The sequence below is a fragment of the Phacochoerus africanus genome, chromosome 7 (assembly GCF_016906955.1).
Source record: "Phacochoerus africanus isolate WHEZ1 chromosome 7, ROS_Pafr_v1, whole genome shotgun sequence".
Taxonomy (NCBI): domain Eukaryota; kingdom Metazoa; phylum Chordata; class Mammalia; order Artiodactyla; family Suidae; genus Phacochoerus; species Phacochoerus africanus.
The window spans coordinates 66,793,228-66,819,214 of record NC_062550.1 but is presented as its reverse complement, the minus strand read 5'-3'; the positions used below and the strand labels follow the sequence as shown (position 1 = coordinate 66,819,214).

The window sequence follows — 25,987 nt, the reverse complement described above, 5'->3', positions numbered from 1 at the left end:
AAATTTGAGACCAGCACCAGTAAGATAAAACCATAAACATTCTTTTTTTTTTTTTTTATTAAGAAAGCATGCAAAAAAACAACTTGTGAGATCATACACGCCCTTCCCAGCCTGCACCAATGCAAAGCATTTTGGGTGGTATGAAGGACTCACCAAACCAGAAACATGGGGACTGAAGGGAGAAAGGCAGGGATGGGTGGATCCATGCCAAATCGCTCCTTCCGTCCCTCTCCTCCACTTTCTCCCTTATTTCCTCTTGTAGGCAATAAGAGTCTGCAGTTTTGCACACATCACCCAATACAACGACAATGACGATACTTTTAAGGCCAGCAATGCTGGGCCATCAAGAAAAAGTAGTATTCTTCCCATTTCATGGAGGGGAGGGGAAACTGAGGCCCAAAGAGGGTCAGGTTTGTCCTGTGCCGTTTAGCGAGGCTGGGTTTAGTGGAGAGGAGCTAAAATCCCAGGAGGCCTAACAGCCAATCCCCAGCCCTAGCCCCAGACTTCAGCTAGGCAGGCTGCCCACCAGCGTTCTTAAGGAGACTTGTTTTCAGAAGACACAGATGAATTCTCAACAAGGGACATTTACATGTCTGAGTGAGCCTACCCTTGAAAATCCTGTACGGATCTGAGTAGAAAAGGGGTTTAGAAAAGAGTGATGATTGGTAATGAAGGAATCTTAGGGAGAACAGATGGGACGCTGTGTGTGGGAGGCACCTCGATGGGGAGAAATAAGGGAGACACGCCTAAGAGAGGGACCCTGGGCAAAGGCATGTCTCCACCCTTGAAGAGCAATTTTCCTTTCCCAACGGGAAACATTCAACCCCATCAACTGCCCTCCAACACAATGGGGGTGTTCACACCCCTCACACCCCCATGTCCTACAAAGAACCTCAAAGAAATAAAGTGCTGTTTAGTTAACTGCCCTTTCTCGCCCCCTGACTTCAGCCTCACTGGATTTCTCCAACAAACTCTCATATATGACCGCTTACAAAGAAAGGAAGGAGTGGATGGGGTGGGGGAAGAAGGAGAGCAGGAAAGCCTGGGTAAATAAAAAGAATATGAACAAAAAGCAGAGAAATCACAGAGAGAGTGGCTTTGTCCGTTCTGTAACGTTTTGTCCTGCAGCTTTGAGAAAGCGAACATCCAGGAAAATAACAACCAAAGTAAAATTCGTCTTCCCTCTCGTAACTAAAATTCAACAATGAATATCAAATAGACACTGAGTACTTTGTGGCAATAAATCACGGCCGCTCCTTGTTGGAGGAGGTAAGTTATCCCTGTACCTTTTTTGAGGGTGGGGGGAGTGTCTCCCTTGGCCCTCATGGAACTCTTCCCTTTAGATAATTTATTCCAGCCTCTGCCAATTTCCTTCACCCCTCAAAAGCCTAACTGCAAAAGCCTTCAGCCCCAGTGATCCGGAGTCCAAGAGAAGCACCTGCCTACATAGGTAAATAACTGAAATACTCCCCACTCACGTCTATGCCAGCTCCCCTCCCCTTTCCCCATCCTCCTGCCACCAGTATTACAGGTTTGGCTCTGCTGTGATGAGTAGGAAAGAGATGTCCATCTTGTCCCAGGACACGGTGAAACCAAAAGTGACAATGGGCTGCTTTCCTTTCTGGAGAATCCCAGAAAATGGGGGAAGAGAATAAGATGGGTGGAAAAGTTGAGGAAACCACTAAAGGAGGATGAAATCATATTTGCTGCATGAGATAAGAGAAAAAGGGATACTCTGTATATGCAAATAAAAGCCACAGTTAATTTCCAAAGCAAATGATGTTCGAAAAGCCAAAAGGGTTAACTTGACATCCTCTCCGAAAAGCTGACCCTGTGCTGAAGAGTTGTCTTCATTCCTACCAGAGAAGCAGAGTCCTGGCTGAGACCAACTCTCTCTCCTACAGAGAACGGGCCAGGAAGAAGCCACTGGCAGTTGACCGGACCTAGAAGCACACACCCACCTTCCAAGTGCATTGCCCTCAGCGGTTTTCTTCTTCACCCGACCCAGGCTTCTTATTGCACTAGGATTTTACGGTCACCCTCCTGCGCCACCACCGTCACTCTTACCCTTGATGGGGAATGAAGATCAGGGTTGGAGATAGGAAGGGACAAGGAAGAGTTCAGAGGACAAAATTAGCACCATTGAGGAAAACCTGCAAATTCACGGCTGCCAAGCAGTGTTTTCAATCCCTTCTACTTGATGACATGGCCTCTCCAGTCCTGGACGGAAATGACCTCCCCGGAAAACAATCGGGGGCTGAAAGGTGCGATGAGCGCAGACTTTCTCAAAGAGAAAGGTAAATCAAAGTTTGAGACCCTTCTCTGTGGCTATCATAGCCTCACCTTCCAGCCAGAAGATTTTAAATTAGCAAGAGGTGGACATGGTCCATGGTGTAGGGACAGGAGACAGCATATAACCAATAACAATAATAATATAATAAGAATAATAATTAAAGAATTTGGGGGGAAAAAAACCAACAAGAAGGCAGAGGAAGAATGAGGCAGGAAAGAGGGGGTTATCTTCGGCAGCATCTTGCGGTGGCTTCTCTGGCAGAGAAAGAAAAAAAAAAAGAGGATATATATCTATATACAGGCAAGGGTGGAAGGGACGGGCAGGGCTGCTGTTTCTCCACTGCCAGACTTCACCACCTAGCCCTGGGCTGATGGCCAAACTCTGTGATGCACTAAGTAATCAAGTCCCAGTCGAAGTCATCGGGGATCTCCTCGTTGGCCCCAGGAGGTGGAACCGGTGGCCGAGGGACCATGTGGTGTGCTGTGGGAGGAGAGGAAGAGATTAAATGGAGAGTGGATGAGAGGCTGTTCCATCCATCTAGATGGACAAGTGGTCCAGCCCAAACATTTCTGTGGGGAAGGTCTGGTGAGACCACTGTCCTTATTAGCCCAGCGTTATTTCTGTTGCCCACCACCACTGCAGTGAGGTCTCGGGAAATAAATTCGAGTAAACTGGGCCACATGGCAATGTCAGAGTATGCAGCCATTCAACATTATACTTATGAAGACTATATAATAATGACCCAAAGCGTACAGACTGTGCTATGATATGAAATAGCAATGCAGAAATTTGTACGTGTGTGACACAGATAAGGAATACATGGACAAAGAGTCAGCCATTGACCCCAAAATGTTTCCGTTTTTTTCACTGTGGCCCCCTCCTTGCCCCAGACCTCAGGCTCAGGGCTGCCCCCGGACTGGTGCTCCTGGAGTCCTGGGCACAAGGTGGGAGAGCAGCATCTGCCACCTGGGGTGCCGTGGCCAGGCTCCCCGCACTGCTCTGTGCACCCAGTCTCACCTGGCTATGCGGCCACCCCCATACCACCCTGGTTCATGCCCAGCCCACAGTCCTGTCTCCCCACCACCGCCTCCCATATATACACCCCCGTTTCCAGGCCCAAGCCCTCCTCAGTGCTTGTTCACAAGGACCCTGGCCCTCCAGGAGTTCTGACTGGCCAGGGTGGGTCTGCCCCATAATCTGACACCCAGAATAGAGCCTCCAGACACCTGGTCTCCCTCCCAGAAACACGGGGCTTATTTATCTGATTAAAGAAATTTTAAAAAGTGCTGTGCCATTACTTTCATAACAAAAAAAAAAAAATTTTTTTTTCACTGTGGTTAGGCAGGATGATGAATAGTGACTTTTCTAAAGTACATTTAAGAGTTCCTGCTGTGGTGCAATGGGTTTGGCAATGTCTCTGGGGAACTGGATTGCGGGTTTGACTCCCGGCCTGGCACAGTGGGTTAAGGATCTGGTATTGCTGCAGCTGTGGCTTAGGTCACAATTGTGGCTCGGATCTGATCCCTGACCTGGGAACTGTGTCCGTATGACACGGGGAGGCCACATCAATCAGCCAATCAAATGCATTTAAAGGTAAAGGATCTGTTCATTTTTGTACTCTTTTTTTTTTTTTTTTTGTCTTTTTGCCTTTCGTAGGGCCGCTTCCTGCGGCATATGGAGGTTCCCAAGTTAGGGGTTGAATCGGAGCTGTAGCCGCCGGCCTACACCAGAGCCAAAGCAACCAGGGATCCGAGACACATCTGCAAACTACACCACAGCTCACGGCAATGGGGGATCCCTAACCCACTGAGCGAGGCCAGGGATCGAACCCGCAACCTCACGGTTCCTAGTCGGATTCATTAACCACTGAGCCACGACGCGAACTCCTATTTTTGTACTCTTTAAGACAATTTAGGGTGTCCCCACCTACTCCCACCATCAGAGATAGTTCAATCCCAGAGCACTGATACTAGAGTTGGGGGGACAGGAAAGCAGACATGGGCTCAAAGCCAGGAGGTTTGTAAAACACGTTCACTTCATTTGTCTGAGTATATCTCCCAACGTAGATTCTAAAACCAGACATAAGTGTCCCACACACGTCCACCTTTTGTTTAGAGTCATGCTCTTACTTCCTTTCATTGCTGCTGGAATGAGCTTTATTCTAAAGTTAAGCTGATCCTTCCTCGTCTCCTACAACATATACCCCCCTAGCCGGTGGCCCACCCTCTGGCCTTGGGGATGGAAGGCTCACACCCCACCTTCCTGCTGAGGACTCAGGCTCAGAGGCCCAGGAAGGCGAAACAAGTAGTCAGGGGGGAGAGTGCGTGCCTGGTGGTGGAACGCGCTTCCTGGCTCTTACCTGGGCGATTGTATCCTGCTGAGTCCTGGGTGGGGAGCGGGTACATGGGTGATGGGCCCGGGTAGAGGTGAGGGGCTTGAGGGTGCACATAAGAGTTCACTGCCAAAGCAAGACAAGAGTTACGTGAGTGGGATTACTGCACAAGGAAGCAGGGGACAACAGAGAGGAAGAAAATGCTTTTCCTCCCCTGCATCTCCTCTCCCTTCCCCACTCTGCTCCGCAGCTCCTGCAGCAACAGGGCTTCTGAGGAGCTGTGAGCCCCCGCTGCTCAGGGTACAAAGGGACCACAACACTAGAACTGTGCAATATCACGGATACAGATTTATGACCATGGATGAGCTCTCACTGTGCTGGTTTGAAGATCATGTGCCTGAGGAGAATCCAAACTTCCCCTGATACATCAGCCGAGGGTTACCGAGACACGGCCTGGAACAGGAACTTTCTCTTCCCTTTTCTTAAGTAACCTCAACCTCCCCAATCAAGGTCTACAAAGGATCACACGGTCTATTTCTTTGGTATCTGGATCACTGCCCATAAGATGCTGTGTCTCAGTTCTCTCCTGCCCTTTTCACCCCACTTCCTTCCCATCATCCAGTCTCCACCTCCTTGGCAACTTGCTTCAAGCGGTACCTTGGTTCATGGCCGGCTCCTGTTTGCCACTGGTGAGGGCACAGGAGTCCGAAATGCGGGCAGGGGCAGGCGGCCGGTGGGAGCTCCCCTGGGGGGGCACGTGACCAGTCTGAGTAAGGAAATGGTTGAGGGAGTCACACAGATTGGCGATGTGATGCTGGTCGAGGCTCCAGTTCTTCAGCTCTGCCTGTCGCAGGCTCTCCATCAGCTCTGCAAAGAGAGAAGCAAGAAATGCTAACCTTGGCGTTCCTAGGTGGCAAAGCCCGTGAAGAATCCAGCACTGTCGCTGTCGCTGCGGTATAGGTTCGATCCCTGGCCCCAGAACTTCCGCAGGCCATAGGTGCAGCCAGAAAAAAAAAAAAAAGCAAGGCTAACCTTGCAGAGGCTCCTACCAGTTCACTGCTCTGACCACATCATCCGTCAACACGGACTATAAGTGCTACCAATAATAACTGGCATCTGGGAGTTCCTACTGTGGCGCAATGGGATCGATGGCATCTCTGCAGCGTTGGGTCACAGGTTTGATCCCTGGGCTGGCATAGTGGGTTAAGGATCTGCTGTTAACACAGCTGCGATACAGGTGGCAACTGCAGCTCAGATCTGATCCCTAGCAGGGGAACTCCGTATGTTGCAGGGCAGCCAAAATAGAAAATAAATACATAAATAATTGGTGTCCATCAGAGCTCTACATTTGCTTTCTTTTTTTCTTTCTTTTTTTTTTTTGGCCACGCCCATGTCATGCAGAAGTGCCCAGGCCAGGGATCAAACCAGCACCACAGCAGCGACCTGAGCCACAGTGGTGACAATACTGGAGTCTCAACCTGCAGTGCACTGGAGACCTCCTAGAGATCTACATTTTCAAGCTCTCATTCTCCTTCTTCCTTACTAACGTTTTATAATGTCCATCTTACTGATGCATAAAAGTTTCAAAGTGGCTGAGTGAATTAGCCATGGTCAAACTGTCAGTCAATGGTGACAAAACTACAAAACACTGGTCCAGGGTTTCTGAATTCCTGAAAGCCTTCCTCCTCCCAGAGACAAAACTAGTAGAAGAAAGCCCTGTCATATTTTGAGTGAAGGCAAGAATTCATTCAAATTCACCTGAAAATAGCATCAATATTATCCACCTTGTGTAGCATGAAACCCTCAACCTTCAAGCTTCCCTTAACCATCCCCTTCTGGTTCTGGTTGCTCTTGGGTTTTTCCACTCACACTGCCTCCCTCTTCCCTCCAGGCACCACCATCCTTTCATCACTCACCTGAGAACTGCGACTGCTCAATGCTGGACCAGTTGAGCCGATTCACCATCTTGAAGCTTTCCTTTAAGGAGTCGATATTGGAGCACCAGTCAGGAGGAAAGGCTGTAGAGAGGAGGCGAACATGGGAATAAGACAGAGCGAGCGGTGAGGCGGGGGCCAACTGACAGGACACCGGCTCACGGCAGATTCTTGCATTTACACAGGTTATCAGTTTCATGACCAGGATCAGTTCCACTACCAGGATTATTTACCTGGAAATTTAGAGTAAATAAAGCTATGGATGCTTTAGGTACAGACAACCCAGCTCAGAGGCAGGAGAATATGTAAAACAATTCCCATTTGACCAAGAATTCTATGAACAGAGCTCTGAGTAGCAACTTCCAGCGCTCAGATGAGAGGGAGGCTTCCAGGCCCACTGTTAAGTCAGTGACCAAGGGCATCTCCATGGGCAGAGGCAGAACAGGGGGGCCAACCCACACTCCTCCAGGGGCTCCCTGCACCCGCCTTACTCACCAAAGCCAGTACTGTTGATGGGAGCTTGGCCTTGTGCCTGCGGTGGCGGTGGTGGTGGCGGTGGCTGCTGGGCGGGGTGGGGGTGGGGGTGGTGCTGATGGGGGTGGTAGCCTCCGTGCTGCAGTGGGGGTGGGTGCATGGCCATCACCGGGGGAGGCCCGTAGCCCTCGGCCCCAGCTTGCTTCCCCCCTGGTGGGGTACAGCCATCTGGGCTTGGGGTGTGCAGTGGAGGCGCACCCCCCACAGCGGAGGGGCCCTGGGCGGGGGCCGCCGGCGGAGGCGGCGGGGGCGGCGGCTGCTGCTGTTGCTGCTGCGGCTGTGACTGCTGCGGCGGCTGTGGGGGCGGTGGCTGCTGCTGCTGGTACATGTAGTAGTTGTTAGAGGGCGGCATGTCCCCCAGGAGAGACGAGAAGCCTGTGGAGGAGGAGGAAGCATTGTTCACAGAACAGGAATCCCACTGGGTTGAGATGGGAGGCCTCAGACAGAAAGCGCGGACTGCAGAGGCAAAGGGTCACGTCCCCGTGGTCCCCTCCCTCCCCTTGCAAGTATGACAGATACGGGGGGGGGGGGGGCGGCAGGGGGTGCTTGACAGCATGACAAGGGCTGAAATTTTAGCTAGGAGGTCAGCATGCACCTTTTTATGCTATTTTTCAAGGGATTTTCATGTAGGTCTGGAATCACAATTTCAAAAGAAATCAGACATCGGGTAAAATTTTAAAAGCAAATTATAAATAAAACAAAACCATAAGGAGTGCCTATTGTGGCTCAGTGGATTAAGGACCCAACATGGTATCCACAGCGTTGCCGAAAGCTGTGGCATAGGTCAAAGATGTGGCTCAGATGCAGTGCTGCTGAGGCTGTGATGTAAGCTGGCAGCTGCAGCTCCCATTCAGCCCCTAGCCTAGGAACTTCCATATGCTGCAGGTGCAGCTGTAAAAAAAAAGCAAAAAACAAAAAAACACAAACAAACCCAAAGGCATGGGCCTTTATTTCTCCTTTTCTTTTTAAAAAAAAATTTTTTTTTTTAGGGCATATGGAGGTTCCCAGGCTAGGGGTCGAATCAAAGCTAAAGCTGTCAGCCTACACCACAGCCACAGCAAGGCGGGATCTGAGTCGCGTCTGCGACCCACACCACAGCTCACAGCAACACCAGATTCTTAACCCACTGAGCAAAGTCAAGGATCGAACCTGCGTCCTCATGGATGCTAGTTGGGTTCACTAACTTCTGAGCCATGACAGGAACTCCTCTCCTTTTCCTTATTGTCCTACACTGTTCTGCAATTATAGCCTTCTTGTAGTCACTACAAAAATAAAAGCTTGGGAGATCCCTGGTGGCCTAGCAGGTTAAGGACCTGGTGTTGTCACTGCAGTGGCTCAGGTCACTGCTGTGGCTCAGGTTTGATCCCCAGTCTGGGAATTTCCACATTCTATGGGCAAAGCCAAAAAAAAAAGGGGAGCCTGGGTGTGGAGTAGAGTCCAAATGGACAAACTTCTCAAACAGATCTGGCTGGGAAGAATCCAAGATGGAAACCGGGGTTTTCAGCCTTAATTAAACCTAAGTGAACTCTCTGCTGCCCTCACTCAATTTGGTTTTTACCTTTGCTTCTGAGAGCCCTTCAAGTTCTCCACTTCTCATCACCCAAATCACCTGAACCCGACTCATTTCTCAAGCAAATCCTGCAACCTTGGGACACAACTCTAGACAGGAACCCCCACAGATATACAAGAAAGGCAGGACAATACAAATTTCTGGAGTTCCCACTGTGGCTCAGTGGTTAACGAACTGACAGGTATCCATGAGGATGTTGGTTTGATTCCCGGCTCTGCTCAGTGGGTTAAGGATCCTGCGTTGCCATGAGCTGTGGTGTAGGTCACAGATGCAGCTCAGATCCCAAATTGCTATGGCTGTGGTGTAGGCTGGCAGCCACAGCTCTGCTGACTCAACCCCTAGCCTGGGAACCTCCATATGCCACAGGTGCGGCCCTAAAAAGACAAAAGACAAAAAAAATATATAAATTTCTCCCAAAGGGACGCCTAAGCACTTTTTATCATTCCATTCATCTCCTGCTGCCTCTCCATGGCCAGTGGACAGAATAAGGTCTGATGATTCACCCTGAAGTCTTAACTTCACCCCTACCTCCAAATTCTCTTTAAAATTTTTAAAAACATGGAGTTCCCATCATGGGGCAGTGAAAACGAATCTGACTAGGAATCATGAGGACAAGGGTTCGATCCCCGGCCTCCCTCAGTGGGTTAAGGATCTGGCGTTGTTGTGAGCTGTGGTGTAGGTTGAAGACATGGCTCGGAGCTGGCGTTGCCGTGGCTCTGTTGTAGGCCAGCGGCTACAGCTCTGACTTGACCCCTAGCCTGGGAACCTCCATATGCCATGGGTGCGGCCCTAGAAAAGGCAAAAAGACAAGAAATATATGTATAAATAAATGCAATTTTTTAAAAACAGGAATCGCAGAGAGCTGAACTAGATGCCCTCTCAAGGAGTCTCCCAAGAATGACTTCAAATCCTTCTCACATGTGAATTTGGGAAATTTGAGTATGGCCAAGATATAAACTGATATTCTGGAAGCATTATTTACTGTGTTAGGATAATGGAAAGAAAAATCTTTATCATTAAGGATGCATACCAAACTAGTATTTTCAGATAGAATGACATGCATTAAATTCCTCCATTTAAAAGCAAACCTGGAGTTCCCTTCGTGGCGCAGTGGTTAATGAATCTGACTAGGAACCATGAGGTTGCGGGTTCGGTCCCTGCCCTTGCTCAGTGGGTTAACGATCCGGCGTTGCCGTGAGCTGTGGTGTAGGTTACAGACGCGGCTCGGATCCCGCATTGCTGTGGCTCTGTTGTAGGCCAGTGGCTACAGCTCCGATTTGACCCCTAGTCTGGGAATCTCCATATGCCTTGGGAGCGGCCCAAGAAATAGCAAAAAGACAAGGAAAAAAAAAAAAGCAAACCTGGAAATACATTTCAATTAAAAAAGAAAAGGTGAAAAGGAAAAAAAAAAGAAAGAAAAAGTGGGTGGGCACCTCTGGGGTTAAAATTAGGAGGAAAACGAAAGGGTACATTGACTTCTTAATCTGTGTGTTTCTTGGATTAATTTTAAATTTAAAAAAAGAATATAAAATATTATGTTACTAAGAATTAAATAAATAAATAAACTGGGTGGCAAACAAAACAACCTTAATAAAATATTGGGAACTGTTAAAATTGGGCAATGGAAACATGAAGGTTTACTATACAATTTTCTCTATTTTGCACCGGTTTGAAATTGTTCCTCATAAAAATTAACATAAATACGTTAAAAATAAAATTAAATGTTCTCACAATGAAACAGGGATTCTTAGGTAAAGCAAGTTACTGCTGTCCCCTAGTGGCCATCCTCAGAATGACTTGCTGGCAGCCATAAAATCATGGCCCTTGGAAGTTCCCATTGTGGCTCAGCAGTAAGGAAACTGGCTAGTATCCATGAGAATGAAGGTTCGATCCCTGACCCCTCTCAGTGGGTTAAGGATATGGCATTGCCCCGAGCGCAGTGTATATCACAGACATGGCTTGGATCTGGCATTGTTGTGGCTGTGGCATAGGCCGACACCTGCAGTTCCAATTCAGCCCCTAGTCTGGGAACTTCCATTTGCTGTGAGTTTGGCCCTTAAAAGAAAAAAAGAAAAAAAAAAATACAGCCCTTAGTTTTAGAAGTGGGATTCCTTTAACTCACTTTCCAAAGCTAATGACCCAGCCTTCCTCTTGGGAAGCGAAAATTCTACCATTGAACCACCAATGCCTCCCAGCCTGCCTCTTGAAACAGAGAACTGTCCTTCGGAACTAAGCCAGAAGAGCTCGACTCCAAACCGTTTTGGCTCAAGACATGCTTCCCCTGACCAGTGATCAACCTCTCCCTGGGTTACAGGTAAGAAAGAAGGAGAGAAAAGACTATCACCATCCATTCAAAAATACAAGGACATCCCCGCTCCCCTCCCCATGCCAGACGCACCGTGTTGAGAGGAGGAGGAAGACTTCTCCAGCATAGATTTGTAGAGGTTTCGGAAGGACCAGCTTAGATCCTGAAAATTGATCTCTGAGTAGGAGAATTTGAAGTCATGGTTGGTGTTATACAGGGGAGGGGGACCCTCAGTGCTCTCTCGTCCTGGAGCCCCTGCTGCCACTGCCCCGCCATCCACAGATCCTGTGCCCTGCACAAAGAGGTAAGAAAGACTTGATCCGTGTCCTATATGAGGCGCCAAGACAGCTCTTTAATGGACCCCAAGCTCTCCTGCCTGTCCTTTTCATCCCCTCCCAGCTTCTCAGCGAAGGAGCTTCATTTTCTCCTCCTCTTTGCACTCATTCTTACCAGGATGTAGCCTTCTGCCCTTTTCCTGGGTTACGTCCTGCTCGTCTTTCCTTTCTCATAACCCTTTTGCCTCCCCTACTTGTCTTGTCATCACTTTTTTTCTGATCTTTCTTAAAGTTCTGTTGCCTCTTTCTCTTTACTCTCTCCTTCTTTCCCAGTTTATCTGCCTGTTATATAGCACAGATATTCAGTACATAACTTTGAGCTGATACATACATCAATGTATTCAACTACCTATCCATCCACCCGTCCATCCCTATGCCCCCTGCCACCTCCACTTGCTACCTGGCTGTAGCTGGCAATAGAGGTGGGGCTCTGGAGTGACATCTGAGGATTCCCCTCGGGAGGCAGTGAGGCTTCTCCACTCCCTGGAATGCCTCCTCGTGGGCTCTTGCTTGCCTCTTGTTCCGGTGAGTCTTGGGGTAGCTGAGGGTTGTGAAAGAATAGAAACCTATAAGCAGGAGTTCCCACTATGGTGCAGTGGGTTAAGAATCTGACTGCAGTGGCTTAAGTCTCAGATTCCTGGCCCAGTGCCAGTGAGTTAAAGGATCTGCAGCTTCGGCTGGGATTCAGTCCCTGGCCTAGGAACTTGCATATGGCATGGGTGTGGCCATAACCAAAAAAAAAAAGAAGAAGAAAGAAAGAAGGAAATCTATCAGCTGGAATTCCCATCATGGCTCAGTGTTTAACGAGCCCAACTAGTATCCATGAGGACGTGGGTTTGATCCCTGGCCTTGCTCAGTGGGTTAAGGATCCGGCGTTGCCGTGAGCAGTGGTATAGGTCGCAGACACGCCTAGGATCCCGAATTGCTGTGGCTGTGGCATAGGCTGGCAGCTGTCATTCTGATTAAACCCCTAGCCTGGGAACTGCCACATGCTGCGGGGTGCGGCCCTAAAAAGACAGAAAACCAAAAAAAAAAAAAAGAAGAAAGAAAGAAAGAAAAGAAAAGAAAAGAAATTTCTAAGCAGATGTTAAATGTCCTCCCAAGTCCCATGGTTTCACCTCTACTGGTATTGGTCCTTTACCCCCAATTTAGGAAATAACTGAAAATACAGGAAGAGATGTAGAAGCTGGCCCAGAAATGCATCTCCCCACTGAGGTGGGAACTCACATCATCATCTGGAGGGTGTCTTCTCTTTCGGGAGATGTCGGGGCAGGTGTCAATTGTCCAATAAGAGCCCTAGAAAGAAAACCCATCCCCAGAGAGGAGAAATTCATTATAGACAGAAATTCCTACCTTTGGAAAAGTAGATATTTGAGTGGGTTTTCATATAAAATAAGTTATATGAAGAAAAATGACAGGTGATTCCCACAGAATCCTGTGGCTACCAGCTCTTTTTGAGGACTAAATCTGTCCTAACCGCTAACTGAGAAGGTCAGAGGTACCCGCTGTGGTCCAAACACAGGCCTCGATCATTCCAGAGAACAACTGCATCCAGTTCAAAGAGCTGGAAATGCCCAGAGCAATCCTTCCCTTCCTTGCGATCTGAGGTAAAACTCTCTTCGACTTTAGCATCCACAGCTGAGAGACCAAGAGGATGAGCTGCCTCTTCTCCTCTTGGAAGATAAAAAAATCATAGAGAAATAATTTTCTATTTTCATATAGAGAAGTTCCTGGGAGTTCCCATTGTAGCTCAGCAGAAACGAACCCGACTAGTATCCATGAAGATGTGGGTTCCATCCCTGGCCTCGCTCTGTGAGTTAAGGATCCAGCATTGGCATGAGCTGTGGTGTAGGTCACAGACGAGGGTCGAATCTGGAGTTGCTGTTGCTGTGGTGTAGGCCAGTAGTGGCAGCTCCATTTCAACCCCTAGCCTGGGAACTTCCATATGCTGCACCTGCGGCCCTAAAAGAAAAGAAAGAAGGAAAGAAGGAAAGAAGGAAGGAAGGAAGGAAGGAAGGAAGGAAGGAAGGAAGGAAAGAAAGAAAGAAAGAAAGAAAGAAAGAAAGAAAGAAAGAAAGAAAGAAAGAGTTCCTTCAAAGGTTATTAGCTCCACCTTTTATACCTAGAAAGAGTGCCATGCACAAAAAAGGGGGCACATGGAGTTCCCGTTGAGATGCTGCAGAAACAAATCCGACATAGAACCAGGTTCTATCCCTGGCCTCACTCATTGGGTTAAGGATCTGGCATTGCGGTGAGGTGTGGTGTAGGTCACAGAAACGGCTCAGATCTGGCATTGATGTGGCTGTGGTGTAGTCTGGCAGCTGTAGCTCTGATTAGACCCCTGGCCTGGGAACCTCCACATGCCATGGGTGCAGCCCTCAAAAGATAAAAAAAAGCGGGGGGGGGGCACTGAAGTCAGCTTTTTCATAAGTATTTCTTTTTTTTTTTTTAATGCCACAGTCTTCCTTAGTCACTCATTCTAGCGTGGACCTACAAGCTTGAGTACCAAGCTTTTCCTCTGAAAAAATAAATAAAGCTGCTTGTCTAATTAACATGATTTCCTCTTCTGGGTAATTAAAACCATCACAGGACTCCGGGCTGTCAACAATTTCTCACTCCTTCCTGTTCCTCCCTTCCCCAATTACAGCAGAATCTCACCTTCCCAGGGTCATCCCGAGGTCTGGGCACCTTCCGGAAGCACTTGTTGAGAGAAAGGTTGTGCCGAATTGAATTCTGGGGAAAGGAGAGAAGCAAGTTAGATTTGAGCATCTTGCGAAGCAGAAAAGTTTCCAACAGGACACAAAGGGACCTGACACACACTAAATTTCAAGCGTCAGGATACACAGAGCACCTCTTAAGGACAGGGATGGAGGAAATTACCTATCCGCAAGAGCAATGAGATAAGAAAAGGACAGCAATTAAACTCTTTTGTAATTGAGAGGCGAGCGGTAATGGGTATACATTTGACTAAAAAGTGCTCCTAGAAAGCTGAGTGCACAGTTTTTTAATCTCTCCACCCAACTTACAACAGGTATATAAATGCCTCAGAATCACATCTGCCCGGACCTAAGTGTGCATCAACAGATGAGTGGATAAAGAAGATATGAGATATATATGTATGTGTGTATATAAATATATGTATAGAGAGAGAGAGAGTAGTGAAATGCTACTGAGCAATAAAAAAGAAAGAAATTTTGCCATGTGCCAGCAACATGGATGGACTTTGAGGGCATCATGCTTAGCTAAATACATCAGAAAGAGAAAAACAAATACCGTTTGATCTTGCTTATATATAGAATCTAAAAAATATAACAAACTAATGACTATAATGAAAAAGAAGCAGACTCACAGATACAGAGAACAAACTAGTTACCAGTGGGGAGAAGGAAGGTGAGGGGGGAAGTATAAGGGTGGGAGAGTAAGAGGTACAAACTGTCATGCATAAAATAAGCTCAAGGATATACTGTACAATAAGGGGAATAGAGCCAATATTTTATACTAACTATAAATGGAGTAGAACCTTTAAAAAGTGTGAATCACTATAATGTAGACCTGTAATTCATATGACATTGTATAGCAACTATACTTTAATTTAAAAGAAATCTGGAGTTCCCATTGTGGCTCAGAGGAAACAAATCTGACTAGCATCCACAAGGACGCAGGTTTGATCCCAAGCCTCGCTCAGAGGCATAAGGATCCGGCGATGCCATGAGCTGTGATGTAGGTTACAGACGCAGCTCAGATCTGGCGTTGCTGTGGCTCTGGCATAGGCCAGCAGCTACAGCTTCGATTAGACCCCTAGCTTGGGAACCTCCATATGCCGCAGGTGCGGCCCTAGAAAAAGGCAAAAAAAGCAAAATAAAATAAAATAAAATAAAGCTCCTGTTGTGGCTCATCAGTAACAAACTCTACTAGTATCCAAGAGGATGCGCAGATTTGATTCTTGACCTTGCTCAGTGGGTTAAGGATCTGATGTTGCCGTGAGCTGCGGTATAGGCCACAGATGTGGCTCAGATCCCAAGCTGCTGAGGCTGTGGCATAGGCTGGTAGCTGTCATTCTGATTAAACCCCTAGCCTGGGGACTTCCACATGCCCCGAATGTGGCCCTGAAACACATGGGCCCTAAAAAAAATTTTTTTTAATTAAAAAATAAAAGAAATCAAACAGGGTCCTACTGTATGGCACAGGGAACTACATCCAATCTCCTAGGATAGACATGATGGAAAAGAATATTAAAAAGAATGTTTAGGGAGTTCCCATGTGGCTCAGTGAGGTTAAGGATCCAGTGTTGTCTCTTCAGTGGCTTGGTTTTTACTGCTGAAGCATGGGTTTGATCCCTTGCCCAGTGCCAAGTGGGTTAGGATCTTGCATTGCTACTGCTGTGATGTAGGTCTCAGCTGCAGCTTGGATTCAATCCCTGGCCTGGGAACTTCTGCATGCCATGAGTATGGACCAAAAAAAGAATACATACATATATAGAGGTTCCCATTGTGGCTCAGCAGGTTAAGGATCCAACATAGTCTCCATGAGGACGTGGGTTTGATCCCTTGCCTAGCTCAGGTGTTGCCACAAGCTGCAGCATAGGTCACAGATGCTTGGATCCAGTGTTGCTGTGGTTGTGGTGTAGGCCTAATAGTTGCAGCTCTGATTCTACCCCTAGCCCAGGAACTTCCCTATGCTGCAGATGCGGCCATTAAAAAAAGAAAAGAATGTATAACTGAGTCACTTTGCTGTACAGCAGAAATTGGCACAATACTGTAAATCAACTATACTTTAAATGTACTTTATTTTTTTTTAGGGCCACAGTTTGGCATATGGAAGTTCCCTGGCTAGGGGCTGAATCAGAGCTACAGCTGCCAGCCTATGCCACAGCCACAGGAATGCGGGATCTGGGCCACATCTGCAACCTACACCACAGCTCACGGCAATGCCAGATCCCTGACCCGCTGAGCAGGGCCAGGGATGGAACCCACATCCTCATGGATATTAGTCAGGCTCATTACATTTGAGCCACAATGGGAACGTCCAAAAAAAAAAAAAAAAACCACTTTTTAATCACATCTGCCTAATTCCTTAATTCATTCTATCAGGCGTAAGAGGACAATATTTTAAAACTGATTATGTAAATGATAACTAAATATAAATTATGAGTGAAACAAGGCACAATGCACCTTTTGTCTTCTCAACAGCCCACAGAATGGCCACATTTGGAGGAAAGAAATATGGCTACATACATGTGTTAGGTGAGGTTGGGGGCTATGGTAACTAGAAGGGTCATATTTATAAAGGAAAAATGGAATGCTTTCAACAGACTCCAGCTCATCATCTGGTTTGTAGGTCAGCCAGTGATTTACAGGGTGACAGACCGACATTAAATTCTCATTCCTGGAGTTCCCATCGTGGTTAATGAATCCAACTAGGAACAATTAGGTTTCGGTTCGATCCCTGGCCTTGCTCAGTGGGTTAAGGATTTGGCGTTGCCATGAGCTGTGGTGTAGGTTGCAGACATGGCTCGGATCCCGCATTGCTGTGGCTCTGGCTTAGGCCGGTGGCTACAGCTCTGATTCGACCCCTAGCCTGGGAACCTCCATATGCCGCGGGAGCGGCCCAAGAAATGGCAAAAAGACCAAAAAAAAAAAAAAAATTCTCATTCCTACTCAACAGCTGGCAAGCAAGTGGCTGCCCCCAAAGGACCAAGAACATCAGTCTTCCTTCTTTGCTTGGAAGAGAAGGCCCCTTCTTCCTTTATCTCCAGCCAAACAATGTATCCTCTCATTACTTGCTTGGTGGATGCGCTGTTGGGAAAGGACCTAACTCTATTATTTTTTTCCTGGTACACAATTTTTTTAAAAGATGATGTCTGTGTGCAATGAAGCTCTCAAAACCTAGTGAGAGTCTACTTCTAGGCAGGATGGAGCAATGCCATGCCTTATACAGTCCTCAACAGAATAGGGGAGTTCCCGTCGTGGCGCAGTGGTTAACGAATCCGACTAGGAACCATGAGGTTGCGGGTTCAGTCCCTGCCCTTGCTCAGTGGGTTAACGATCCGGCGTTGCCGTGACCTGTGGTGTAGGTTGCAGACGCGGCTCGGATCCCGCGTTGCTGTGGCTCTGGCGTAGGCCGGTGGCTACAGCTCCGATTCAACCCCTAGCCTGGGACCCTCCATATGCCGCGGGAGCGGCCCAAGAAATAGCAACAACAACAACAACAACAACAACAACAACAAAAAAGAATAGCAGTAAGTATCTGTGAGGAGTTCCCATTGTGACTCAGTGGCAAAGAAGCTGACTAGTACCCACGAGGACATGGGTTCAGTCCCTCGCCTTGCTCAGTGGGTTAAAGATCTGGCGTTGCCCTGAGCTGCGGTGTAGGCTGTAGATGCAGCTCAGATCCTGCGTTGCTGTAGCTATGGTGTAGGCAGGCAGCTGCAGCTCCGATTCAGCCTCTCGCCTGGGAAACTCCATATGCCATAGGTGTGGTCCTTTAAAAAAAAAAAAAAAAATCTGTGAATCTCCTCTTTGAGGAACCAGAGAAGAGGGTATGATGGCAACAACATCCTGCCATCCCCATAAATACGCTTAGTCGCTCGGCATCACTGGAGCTTCCCCAATGTACCTTATGAAAATTGTTAATTTCTTTTTTTTCTTCTTTTTTCTTTTTTTGTCTTTTTGTCTTTCCTAGGGCCGCATCTGCAGCATATGGAGGTTCCCAGGCTCGGGGACTAATTGGAGCTGTAGACGCCGGCCTATGCCAGAGCCACAGCAACTCAGGATCCGAGCTGTGTCTGCAACCTACACCACAGCTCACGGCAATGCCGGATCCTTAACCCACTGAGCAAGGGCAGGGATCGAACCCGCAACCTCATGGTTCCTAGTCAGATTTGTTAACCACCATGCCACAATGGGAACTCCGAAAATTGTTAATTTCTTAAAAAAAAAGGTAAGGGATGGGAGATTGGAGATTTGAAGGTCACACATCCCTGAGCCAGCTCAGAGTGAACTGGACCAGGTTACAGGAAGAAACAAAGGTAGAGGGAAAGGCTATCAAGGCTAAGAATCATCTCAGGGTATAGAAGGTGCCCACCTTCCAGCCAATGCCAGCATTCTTGTAGTAGGGAAAGTTATCACAGATCCAGCGGTAAATTTCACTGAGGGTCATCTTCTTGGCTGGTGAGGAGTTGATGGCATAGGTGATGAGGGTGGCATAGCTGTATCGGGGTTTGCCATCCTGGTGGACTGCTGCCTCATCCTTGCTCAGGGTGGCATTAGGATCTGTGGGTGAGCCTGGTGGACATTTGCGGGTGCCACCTGGAGGCCCAGCCTGGGAGGCACTGCCAAGCTTCTCAATGGTAGCTCGGAGGGTCAGCTGGGGGAGCCAGTCTATGGAGGTGAGGCTACTCTCTAGGTCGGAAGCCATGGTACTTTTGGGTTCTGCAGAGAAGAGGAAAAAAGAAAGAGGAAGGAAGAATAGATGAGTATCACCTCTGGTTATTGGTGGCAAGTAATACACAAACCCTAGTGCTTTAAGGCAAGGACAGTTTCTCCCCACTCTCATTTCCATAGAAGGCTCCTCTCGTAGGATAGCCCTCAAGCAGGTGTTCCCAGAACCCCCAAACAGATATGTCACCAGATGACAGGCTGGTACTTATCCTACATCTTACTGTGAAACATGGCCAAGAGGCCTCTTCCTCCACGCAGGATGGAAAGAAATCAAACCACCCACCAATTCTTCTTACTTAAAGCCCTGAAACATAAAAATTTGAAACTATGTAGAAAAAAAAAAAAAAGCCACTTAGCTAGCTGGTAAAATCAAAGTCTATTCTCCGATGGTGTGATCCCTGTTACATTCACAGTCCATATCCACAGACAGGAGAGTGAACTCCTAAAGAAAAGCAGAGACCAGACACGTATACTCTAGCAAAGCCCACACCAACACTTTTAAAGATGTGTCAGGTCAGTTGTATCCCAGGGCTCACCCTTTTCATCCCACATACCATGTGCAGGTGAGGCATATGACATTCATCCCAACATAAGTTACAGGAGACAACCAGCCACGCGCAGAGGCAAGACAGACGCAGAAACCGTGGCCCCCCGAGCACAGATCACAATGAGATATACGGCATGCTTTACCAACAGAGGACAAAGTCACGCACAGGGGGAAGAGACCCTGAGCACGGCGGCCCTCGCACCTTTAAAGCTCCCCCTAGCAAGCTCCCACCCACAGACACCGCCACCAGGAAGAAGTCATCGGCAAGGCCCGCCCACCTCGGCCTGCCAGGCTGCACCGAGCCTGGGAGACACCCAGCTGTGTGCTCACCGGTAACAATCAGATAGCGCGGCTAAAAATAGCCGCTCTGAGGCGAAGAGCCTGCCCCCCCTTCTCCCGCCCTACTCCTCGCTCCTTCCTTCCCGGCCAGGCACGCACGCTCGTGGCACCTCCATGCAAACTCCTGGCGCTGCCAAACCGCCCACGCCTGCTGTTTGCACGCCCTGCTGCCACCCACGCCGCCCGGAGAGGTGTAGCTAGAGTGACGTCTTGGTGGGGGGAAGGTGAAGAACGGTGGGTGAGATCGGTACTGCAGGGTCTACAAAGACCCGCAGGAACCCCTTGGTTGCCATTTGAAACTCCCCTGGGGCCGATGCCAGGAACGCCGCCCACCCCCACCCCCAAAAGCCTGCTGCCTAACCGGCTGATGCCTGCACCGCCCCGCGGGCCCCCCGCGCAGTGCTAGGATTTCTCCCAGTGCTAAGATTTCGTCCTCGGACCCCCCCCTGACAGTTTCATGGAGGCATTGCTCTTGAGAGTTGGCAAGCCTCAGAGTTCAGAATCCTGGACAGAAAACAGTGTGTCACCTCTCAGTCCACACCCAGATAATATGCACAAGCAATACACGCAACTAAACACAAATCCACACACTATGTAGGTAGAAGCTCAAACGCGGATATGACCGCTTTCCCCAGCTCCGGCCTCCAACCCGCCTCTGGGCTAACGCTCACTCTTCCAGTTAGTGCCTCTTCGCCCCTTGAGACTTTCCCCAAAAGGTCAGCATTCTCACTCATCTCCCTCTCCCCTAAGACCGCCCCCCCCCCCCCATCTGCTTGTCCCCGCATGACGCCTGCCCTGCGCTCCTCACCAGCGACACACCCATTCCACAAGGCTCAAGAAGACACCTTAGTGCCTCTGGGACCTGGGCAGCATGAGACCCCATGGCAACCCAAGAACTGCTTGACAGAAGAAAAAAAATAAAAAGGCTCTGTTTATAAAAGAGCATCCTGAAGGGGTTTCCCCTGTATCCTTAGTTCCTCTCCGCACCCCCCTCCTTCCCATCCCATCGCCACCATCTCGCCCTTAAAACCATGGCAGCTTGGAAACCAATGGGCACATAGAATCATTCCAGGAAGCCTCCTAGCACTTTACTGATTCAAAGCAGCACAGCCTCTGGGGTAAACAGGGTGTGAGGGGCAGTCATCTGGTCTGGAGCTGGGTTATCCCAGCTGAACAGGATCATGGTCGTGACATGTTCATAGTGACCAGGGTTCTCCGGGGTCTGTGATGAGGTTTTACCCTATTCTCTGTTATCTCTTACTAAAAGTCCCCAGAAAATCTCTCCTGAAGAACACAGAAGGCTTCAGGGGACATTTCATTTGAAACCCTCCCGACACTGGACAAGGAGGGACAGGAGAGTCCAGGCAAAAATGGTTCACAGAACCCATTTGGCACATGCCAATCGCTATGAATTCTGGAAAGGGAAGTACCCTCAGCCTTTGGCTACTTGCTCTATGCCCTTCCCTAGCGTTCCCCAGCACCGGGTTAGGACATGGAGGTTAAATTTAACCTTTCTCCTGCACCCTCCCAGCCAGCCCTCCAGATACTGCCCAGCACTCAAAATATCTTCCAATCTTACCAGCTACAAGAGGCTTGCAGCAAAAGATCCTTCTGATCTTTCAGCACCATTCCCCTTGAACTCATCCCACTTCCTCACCGACCCCCCCATCACTTCCCCATTCTTTAAGAGCAGCCCAGTGGAACCTCAGAGAATGAGGTGCCTGGGCTCTATTCCGAATCTTGACACTGACTCACTGCATGTCCCCAACCACCCCTTGCTCCCTGAAGTCTTCCTGCCTGTTTTCCTCCTTCCATAAAAGGGAGGCAGTCATAATCACTGTCAAAGCTTCATTCCTGGAGGGATGTGAATGCAGCCTAAAGAGCTGGTAGCTGCCATACATTCCACCCTCCCCAAAACAACGGCACCAGACTAGTGTTTGGGGCTATGTTGTGTGTGCCTTTCTGATAATAAAAAAGGTGCTTCTATTTCTCAGTCCAACCAACCTGGTTACCCAGACCTCTCTCTCCAGGTGAGCCTTGTGCCACGGGGCTGGGGCAGAACCTGAGTCAGGCTACGTTCTTCTCTGTGAGCTGGAAGACTAAAAGGAAATACCCATAGAAACTGGGAAAGGCAGCCAAAGGGCAGGCTCCATCACATCCATGGGCACCTAATGAAGACTACTCTGTTGGGAGAAAGGCAGAGAAAAGCAAAAAGACCTTCTGTTGGAGGGGAAGACTGATCCCCGCATGTAAGATCCAGAATAAGAGGCACAGGTTTCTTCCCATGTTCCCTGAATAGCCGGTAACTGTTCTCTGTACGGCACCAAGGTCTGGTATTAAGGAGTGAAAACTTCCGGCTCGGTACATAATGCTGCAACTAAGAGAGCAGCATTTACCACATTATCGATTACCAGGCAGGCTGCCTGGGTTTCAATCCTGGCTCCATTACTTACTGGCTGTTCAACCTCAGGCAAGTTAGTTGGCCTCTCTGTGTTGTAGTTTCTTCCTTGAAAAACAGAGATGATAACTGTACCTATATAGGGTTGTTAGGAGGATTACCTTGAGTTAAAATTTTATTTATTTATTTATTTATTTTTGTCTTTTTGCTATTTCTTGGGCCGCTCCCGCGGCATATGGAGGTTCCCAGGCTAGGGGTCCAATCGGAGCTGTAGCCCCCGGCCTAAGCCACAGCCACAGCAACGCGGGATCTCAGCCGCGTCTGCAACCTACACCACAGGTCACGGCAACGCCAAATCCTTAACCCACTGAGCAAGGCCAGGGATCGAACCGAAACCTCATGGTTCCTAGTCGGATTCGTTAACCACTGCGCCACGACGGGAACTCCTTGAGTTAAAATTTTAAAGCACTTAGTTTTTTTTTTTTGGTTATTCCTGGGACATGTGGAAGTTCCAGGGCCAGGGATCCAGCCAGCGCCAAAGCAGCAACCTGAGCCACTGCAGTGACAATGGAGATCCAATGCTGGATCCTGCTGTGCCACAAGAGGACGTCGTCATTATTATTCTTGAATGAGAAAAAAATAGAATATTAAAAATTAAAAATTAGAAAACTGACAAAGCATAGTGGTTAGACTGGCAGTAACAAGGCAGCAGTGGCTTACACTGCAAAGCTGACACTGAGTTCCTGTTTGCAAGTTTTCACGATGTCAGAATTTCAAACTTTTCCTTTGGGGAGAGTGTCACCCCAGTAGTGACCAATGCCAGGACTGAATAATGGGGATGAAGAAATGAGGGGATTTCATCTCTTATTTTTCAGGGGGAACTAGGTTTACTCATAAGACATGATCTGGAAAACAGCACCCTCTAAATCATAGTTAATCCAACCCAACAGTCATCAGCTTCTGATGCTCCGCAGAGGCAAGGACAATGAGGGGAACTCGGTTGGAAGCAGGGCCAGTTACATGATGTGGCGGTGGGACAGCAGAGATGCTGTGATACACTTCACTCTGAGCCATTCAACAAGTTGCATTCCAGCATCTGGAAAAGTACTTTGTAAGAAATAGGCTGCTCTCACAGAGTCATCGCTTTTCGAAAAAATGGGGGAGGGAGTTCTAAAGGAGCCAAGGATCCTCGTGCTTTTTAGACCAGAGGTATCCAAAGTACAGCTTTCTTATTAGTCCTAGAAGAAGGGGTCCCAGCCTGAGACTGGGCTGCCCTGCTACATGGGGTGACTTTCAGGCGGCCATTCACGAGGGCTCCCGATGGCCAGGACAGGCCAAGGCTTTCCTTATCAGCACCCTCTCCACATCCACGCACAGGGGTACCTGCTTTTAGAAGCCTACCAGAAACACACAGTTCTGAGTCACTGGAGGCTGAGTCTGAAAAGCACACGTGTGCCTCTCCCCACAGCCTGCACGGATGTGGAGAGAGCCACATCCACCTGAATTAAGAAACATATGCACATCGTTCATGGGACAGCCAAACAAACCTGGATTAGAGCCCTGTCTCATATACCACGAGTTAACAGGTCGCTTCCAGGAACAAATGGAAGGGACTCGGGCAGTCCAGAAATGCCCAGAAAGAGAAAGGAGGGAACATGAAAACCCAAATAAGATGAAACCTCACACTTGGACTCACTAATACCCCTTGCAGGAGAAAAGGTACTTCCTAGTGGCAAGGCAAGAAAGTGGGTTACCTGGCTAGGGACTGCAGGTCGAAAGGCAGAGCGTTACTAAACCTATAACTCAGGCTCAGCTAAATGGTTTTCCTGGCACCTTTTTCTTGCCTTTTCTGAAGATTCTGGGCTAAGGTGCTTCCCACTATTATTTCCTGGGCGAAAACTTAGATGCAAGTTTCCAGAGCCCCAGGACTGAACAAAAAACAGGAAGGGAGAGGACAAGACTATTAGGTGCTTTTCTGAAAGGAAACTCCTCAAGGATCAAATCTCCCTGGTTGGTCAACTTATTTCGATGGAAGGCTGGAAGGAGGCGGAACAGCAACCCTCCTCTCCTCGTCTCCTGTCTCCTGGATCTGCTTTTTCCTGAGGAACTGTCAGCGAAGGACAGGAGCAGCCTAACGCCCTGGGGCAGTGGTACCCAGCCAGCATGAGGGAGGAACTTCAACCCAGGAGCTGGGGTTCCCCAGTACCCTTTCTTCCTGCCTTGGGAGATGGGATCCCCATTTTGCTTGTGGATTTTATTGGTAGAGGCATGCTTCCAGCCAGGAATAGGGATGTCATGAAAGAGACCTCTTGGTGTCGGGCCGGGTGAGTGGAAACCAACTACTTTTCTTGTCAAGGGGGTAGTAATCACAGTGGGCTGGAGATTCCACAGCTTTGGTGGACATGAAGAGAGCTAGGATTACAGATGAGAAAATGTGATACCAATGGAAGCCCCAGACAAGGCCAGGCCGTGAAATGCCAGCATGACTTTAGTGAGGGCCCACCCTCCTTGTGAAAAGGCCCAAGGATGGAGGGTGGCACGAGAGACTGGCTGGGATGTGTCTGTCCATCATTATTACACTGTATATATGGGAGTGCTGAAGATGCTGGTGTTTCCTGACATCCCTTTGCCCTCGGCATGAAAACACACACTTCCCTGGGGACCTCAGATGACTCCCATCCTTGTAGCCCCCAAACACTAAAGAAACCCATTGCTCGGAGCTCCTGCAGCAAGATGAGGGTTTCGATCCAGTTAGCTTCAGAACACATTTCCCAGAAGATTCTCTACCTTGCCCAGTAATGAAACCCAAGAGCCACCATCTCAGCCCCCGACGCCCACTGGTGCCTAAGGATGACGGAGAGAAGAGGAAAGAAAGCACTAACCTGTCTCCAAGTTTCCCTCAGCAGAGGGAGGGGACCACCTGGTACTGGAGTTTGGGGTTGGAGGGACGCCCCTCTTCAAAGGCAGATGAAGATTCTCATCCTCAGTGGCTCTTCCCGTCCTTGGCTGAGCCTCCCAAGCTGGGGAGGGGAACTGGGTCCCCTGAGGATGAGGCACGGAGGGAGGGGCAGGGGGAGGAGAAGGAGGTCCTACCTGTGGAAGGTGGCACACCCCCCACACTGGGCCGGTTACCCTGGGGAGGAGGGGAGGAGCCTCTCCCAACCAGGAGTTGTCTCCTCCCCCTTGGGGGAGTCCCCCTCCCCCCCAAACTGATCCAGTCGGGAGCGGAGGGCTCTTTCTGTCCGCAGGAGATCTGAGCGGAGGGGCTCGGCCCTGTTCCACTGTCTAGGTGCAAGGAAGTTGGGGGGAGTTCTTCCCTCTCCTGAAAGGCGGAAAGCCGGCTCCCCTTCTTTCCCTGGAGTGTCCTCTGCTTCCGAGCAAAAGGAATCCTCTCCCCCGTGAGGACTGGATAGGATGGAGGGCGCCTACTCCACAGGCATATCCCCCTTTCTCTCTGCCTCCAAAGTCCACTACTGCGGCGAGTGAGTCGGGAGGAGTGGAGGCACGCCGGGGCGGTCCCACTCCGCTTCCTTGGGTAAGAATCACCCCTTTTTCCACTTCGGGAGCTCTATTCCCGGGCCAGTCCGGGGATCTTCCTCGCTCCTAGAGGGGTCTCTCTTCTTTCCTTCGCCCTAGTGGGAAGGGTCTTCTCTCCGGCCGGGGGAAAGGTGGCTTGCGTCCCCGCTCCCGCCTCTTCTCCTGGGGTGCCCCGGAGGGTGGGGTTTTCGTACTCCCCGCTCTCCCGGAGCTGGCCTGGGCAGCAGAGGCCGGGAGGCCGCGGCTCCCGACGCCCGTCACTGGCTACTGCGGCGGCCGCGCCTCCTCCAGTCGCGTCCAGTCCGCTCCGCTCGCTCCGGCGCGCGGGGCTCTCCGCGCCGCCACCGCTCTGGCTCCGGCCAGTCCGGGGCTCCCGGGGAGCCAGGAGGCGGACGGACGGTGTCAGGACTCGGTTGGGGCTTGG

At 49.3% G+C, this 25,987-nt stretch overlaps 1 protein-coding gene across 1 annotated transcript; it reads right to left on the bottom strand.

Annotated features, from left to right (window-relative positions):
• Positions 1-26: 26 nt before the first annotated feature.
• On the bottom strand, positions 27-25,987 carry FOXJ2 (forkhead box J2). The gene is made up of 11 exons (XM_047787607.1): positions 24,909-25,987; positions 18,387-18,733; positions 13,962-14,036; positions 12,531-12,599; positions 11,704-11,844; positions 11,062-11,260; positions 7,055-7,468; positions 6,542-6,643; positions 5,283-5,492; positions 4,653-4,751; positions 27-2,773 (listed from the first exon to the last, which is right to left on the bottom strand). The coding sequence occupies exons 2-11, from the start codon at positions 18,717-18,719 to the stop codon at positions 2,685-2,687; spliced, it is 1,731 nt and encodes a 576-aa protein (XP_047643563.1). The 5' UTR covers positions 18,720-18,733; positions 24,909-25,987; the 3' UTR covers positions 27-2,684.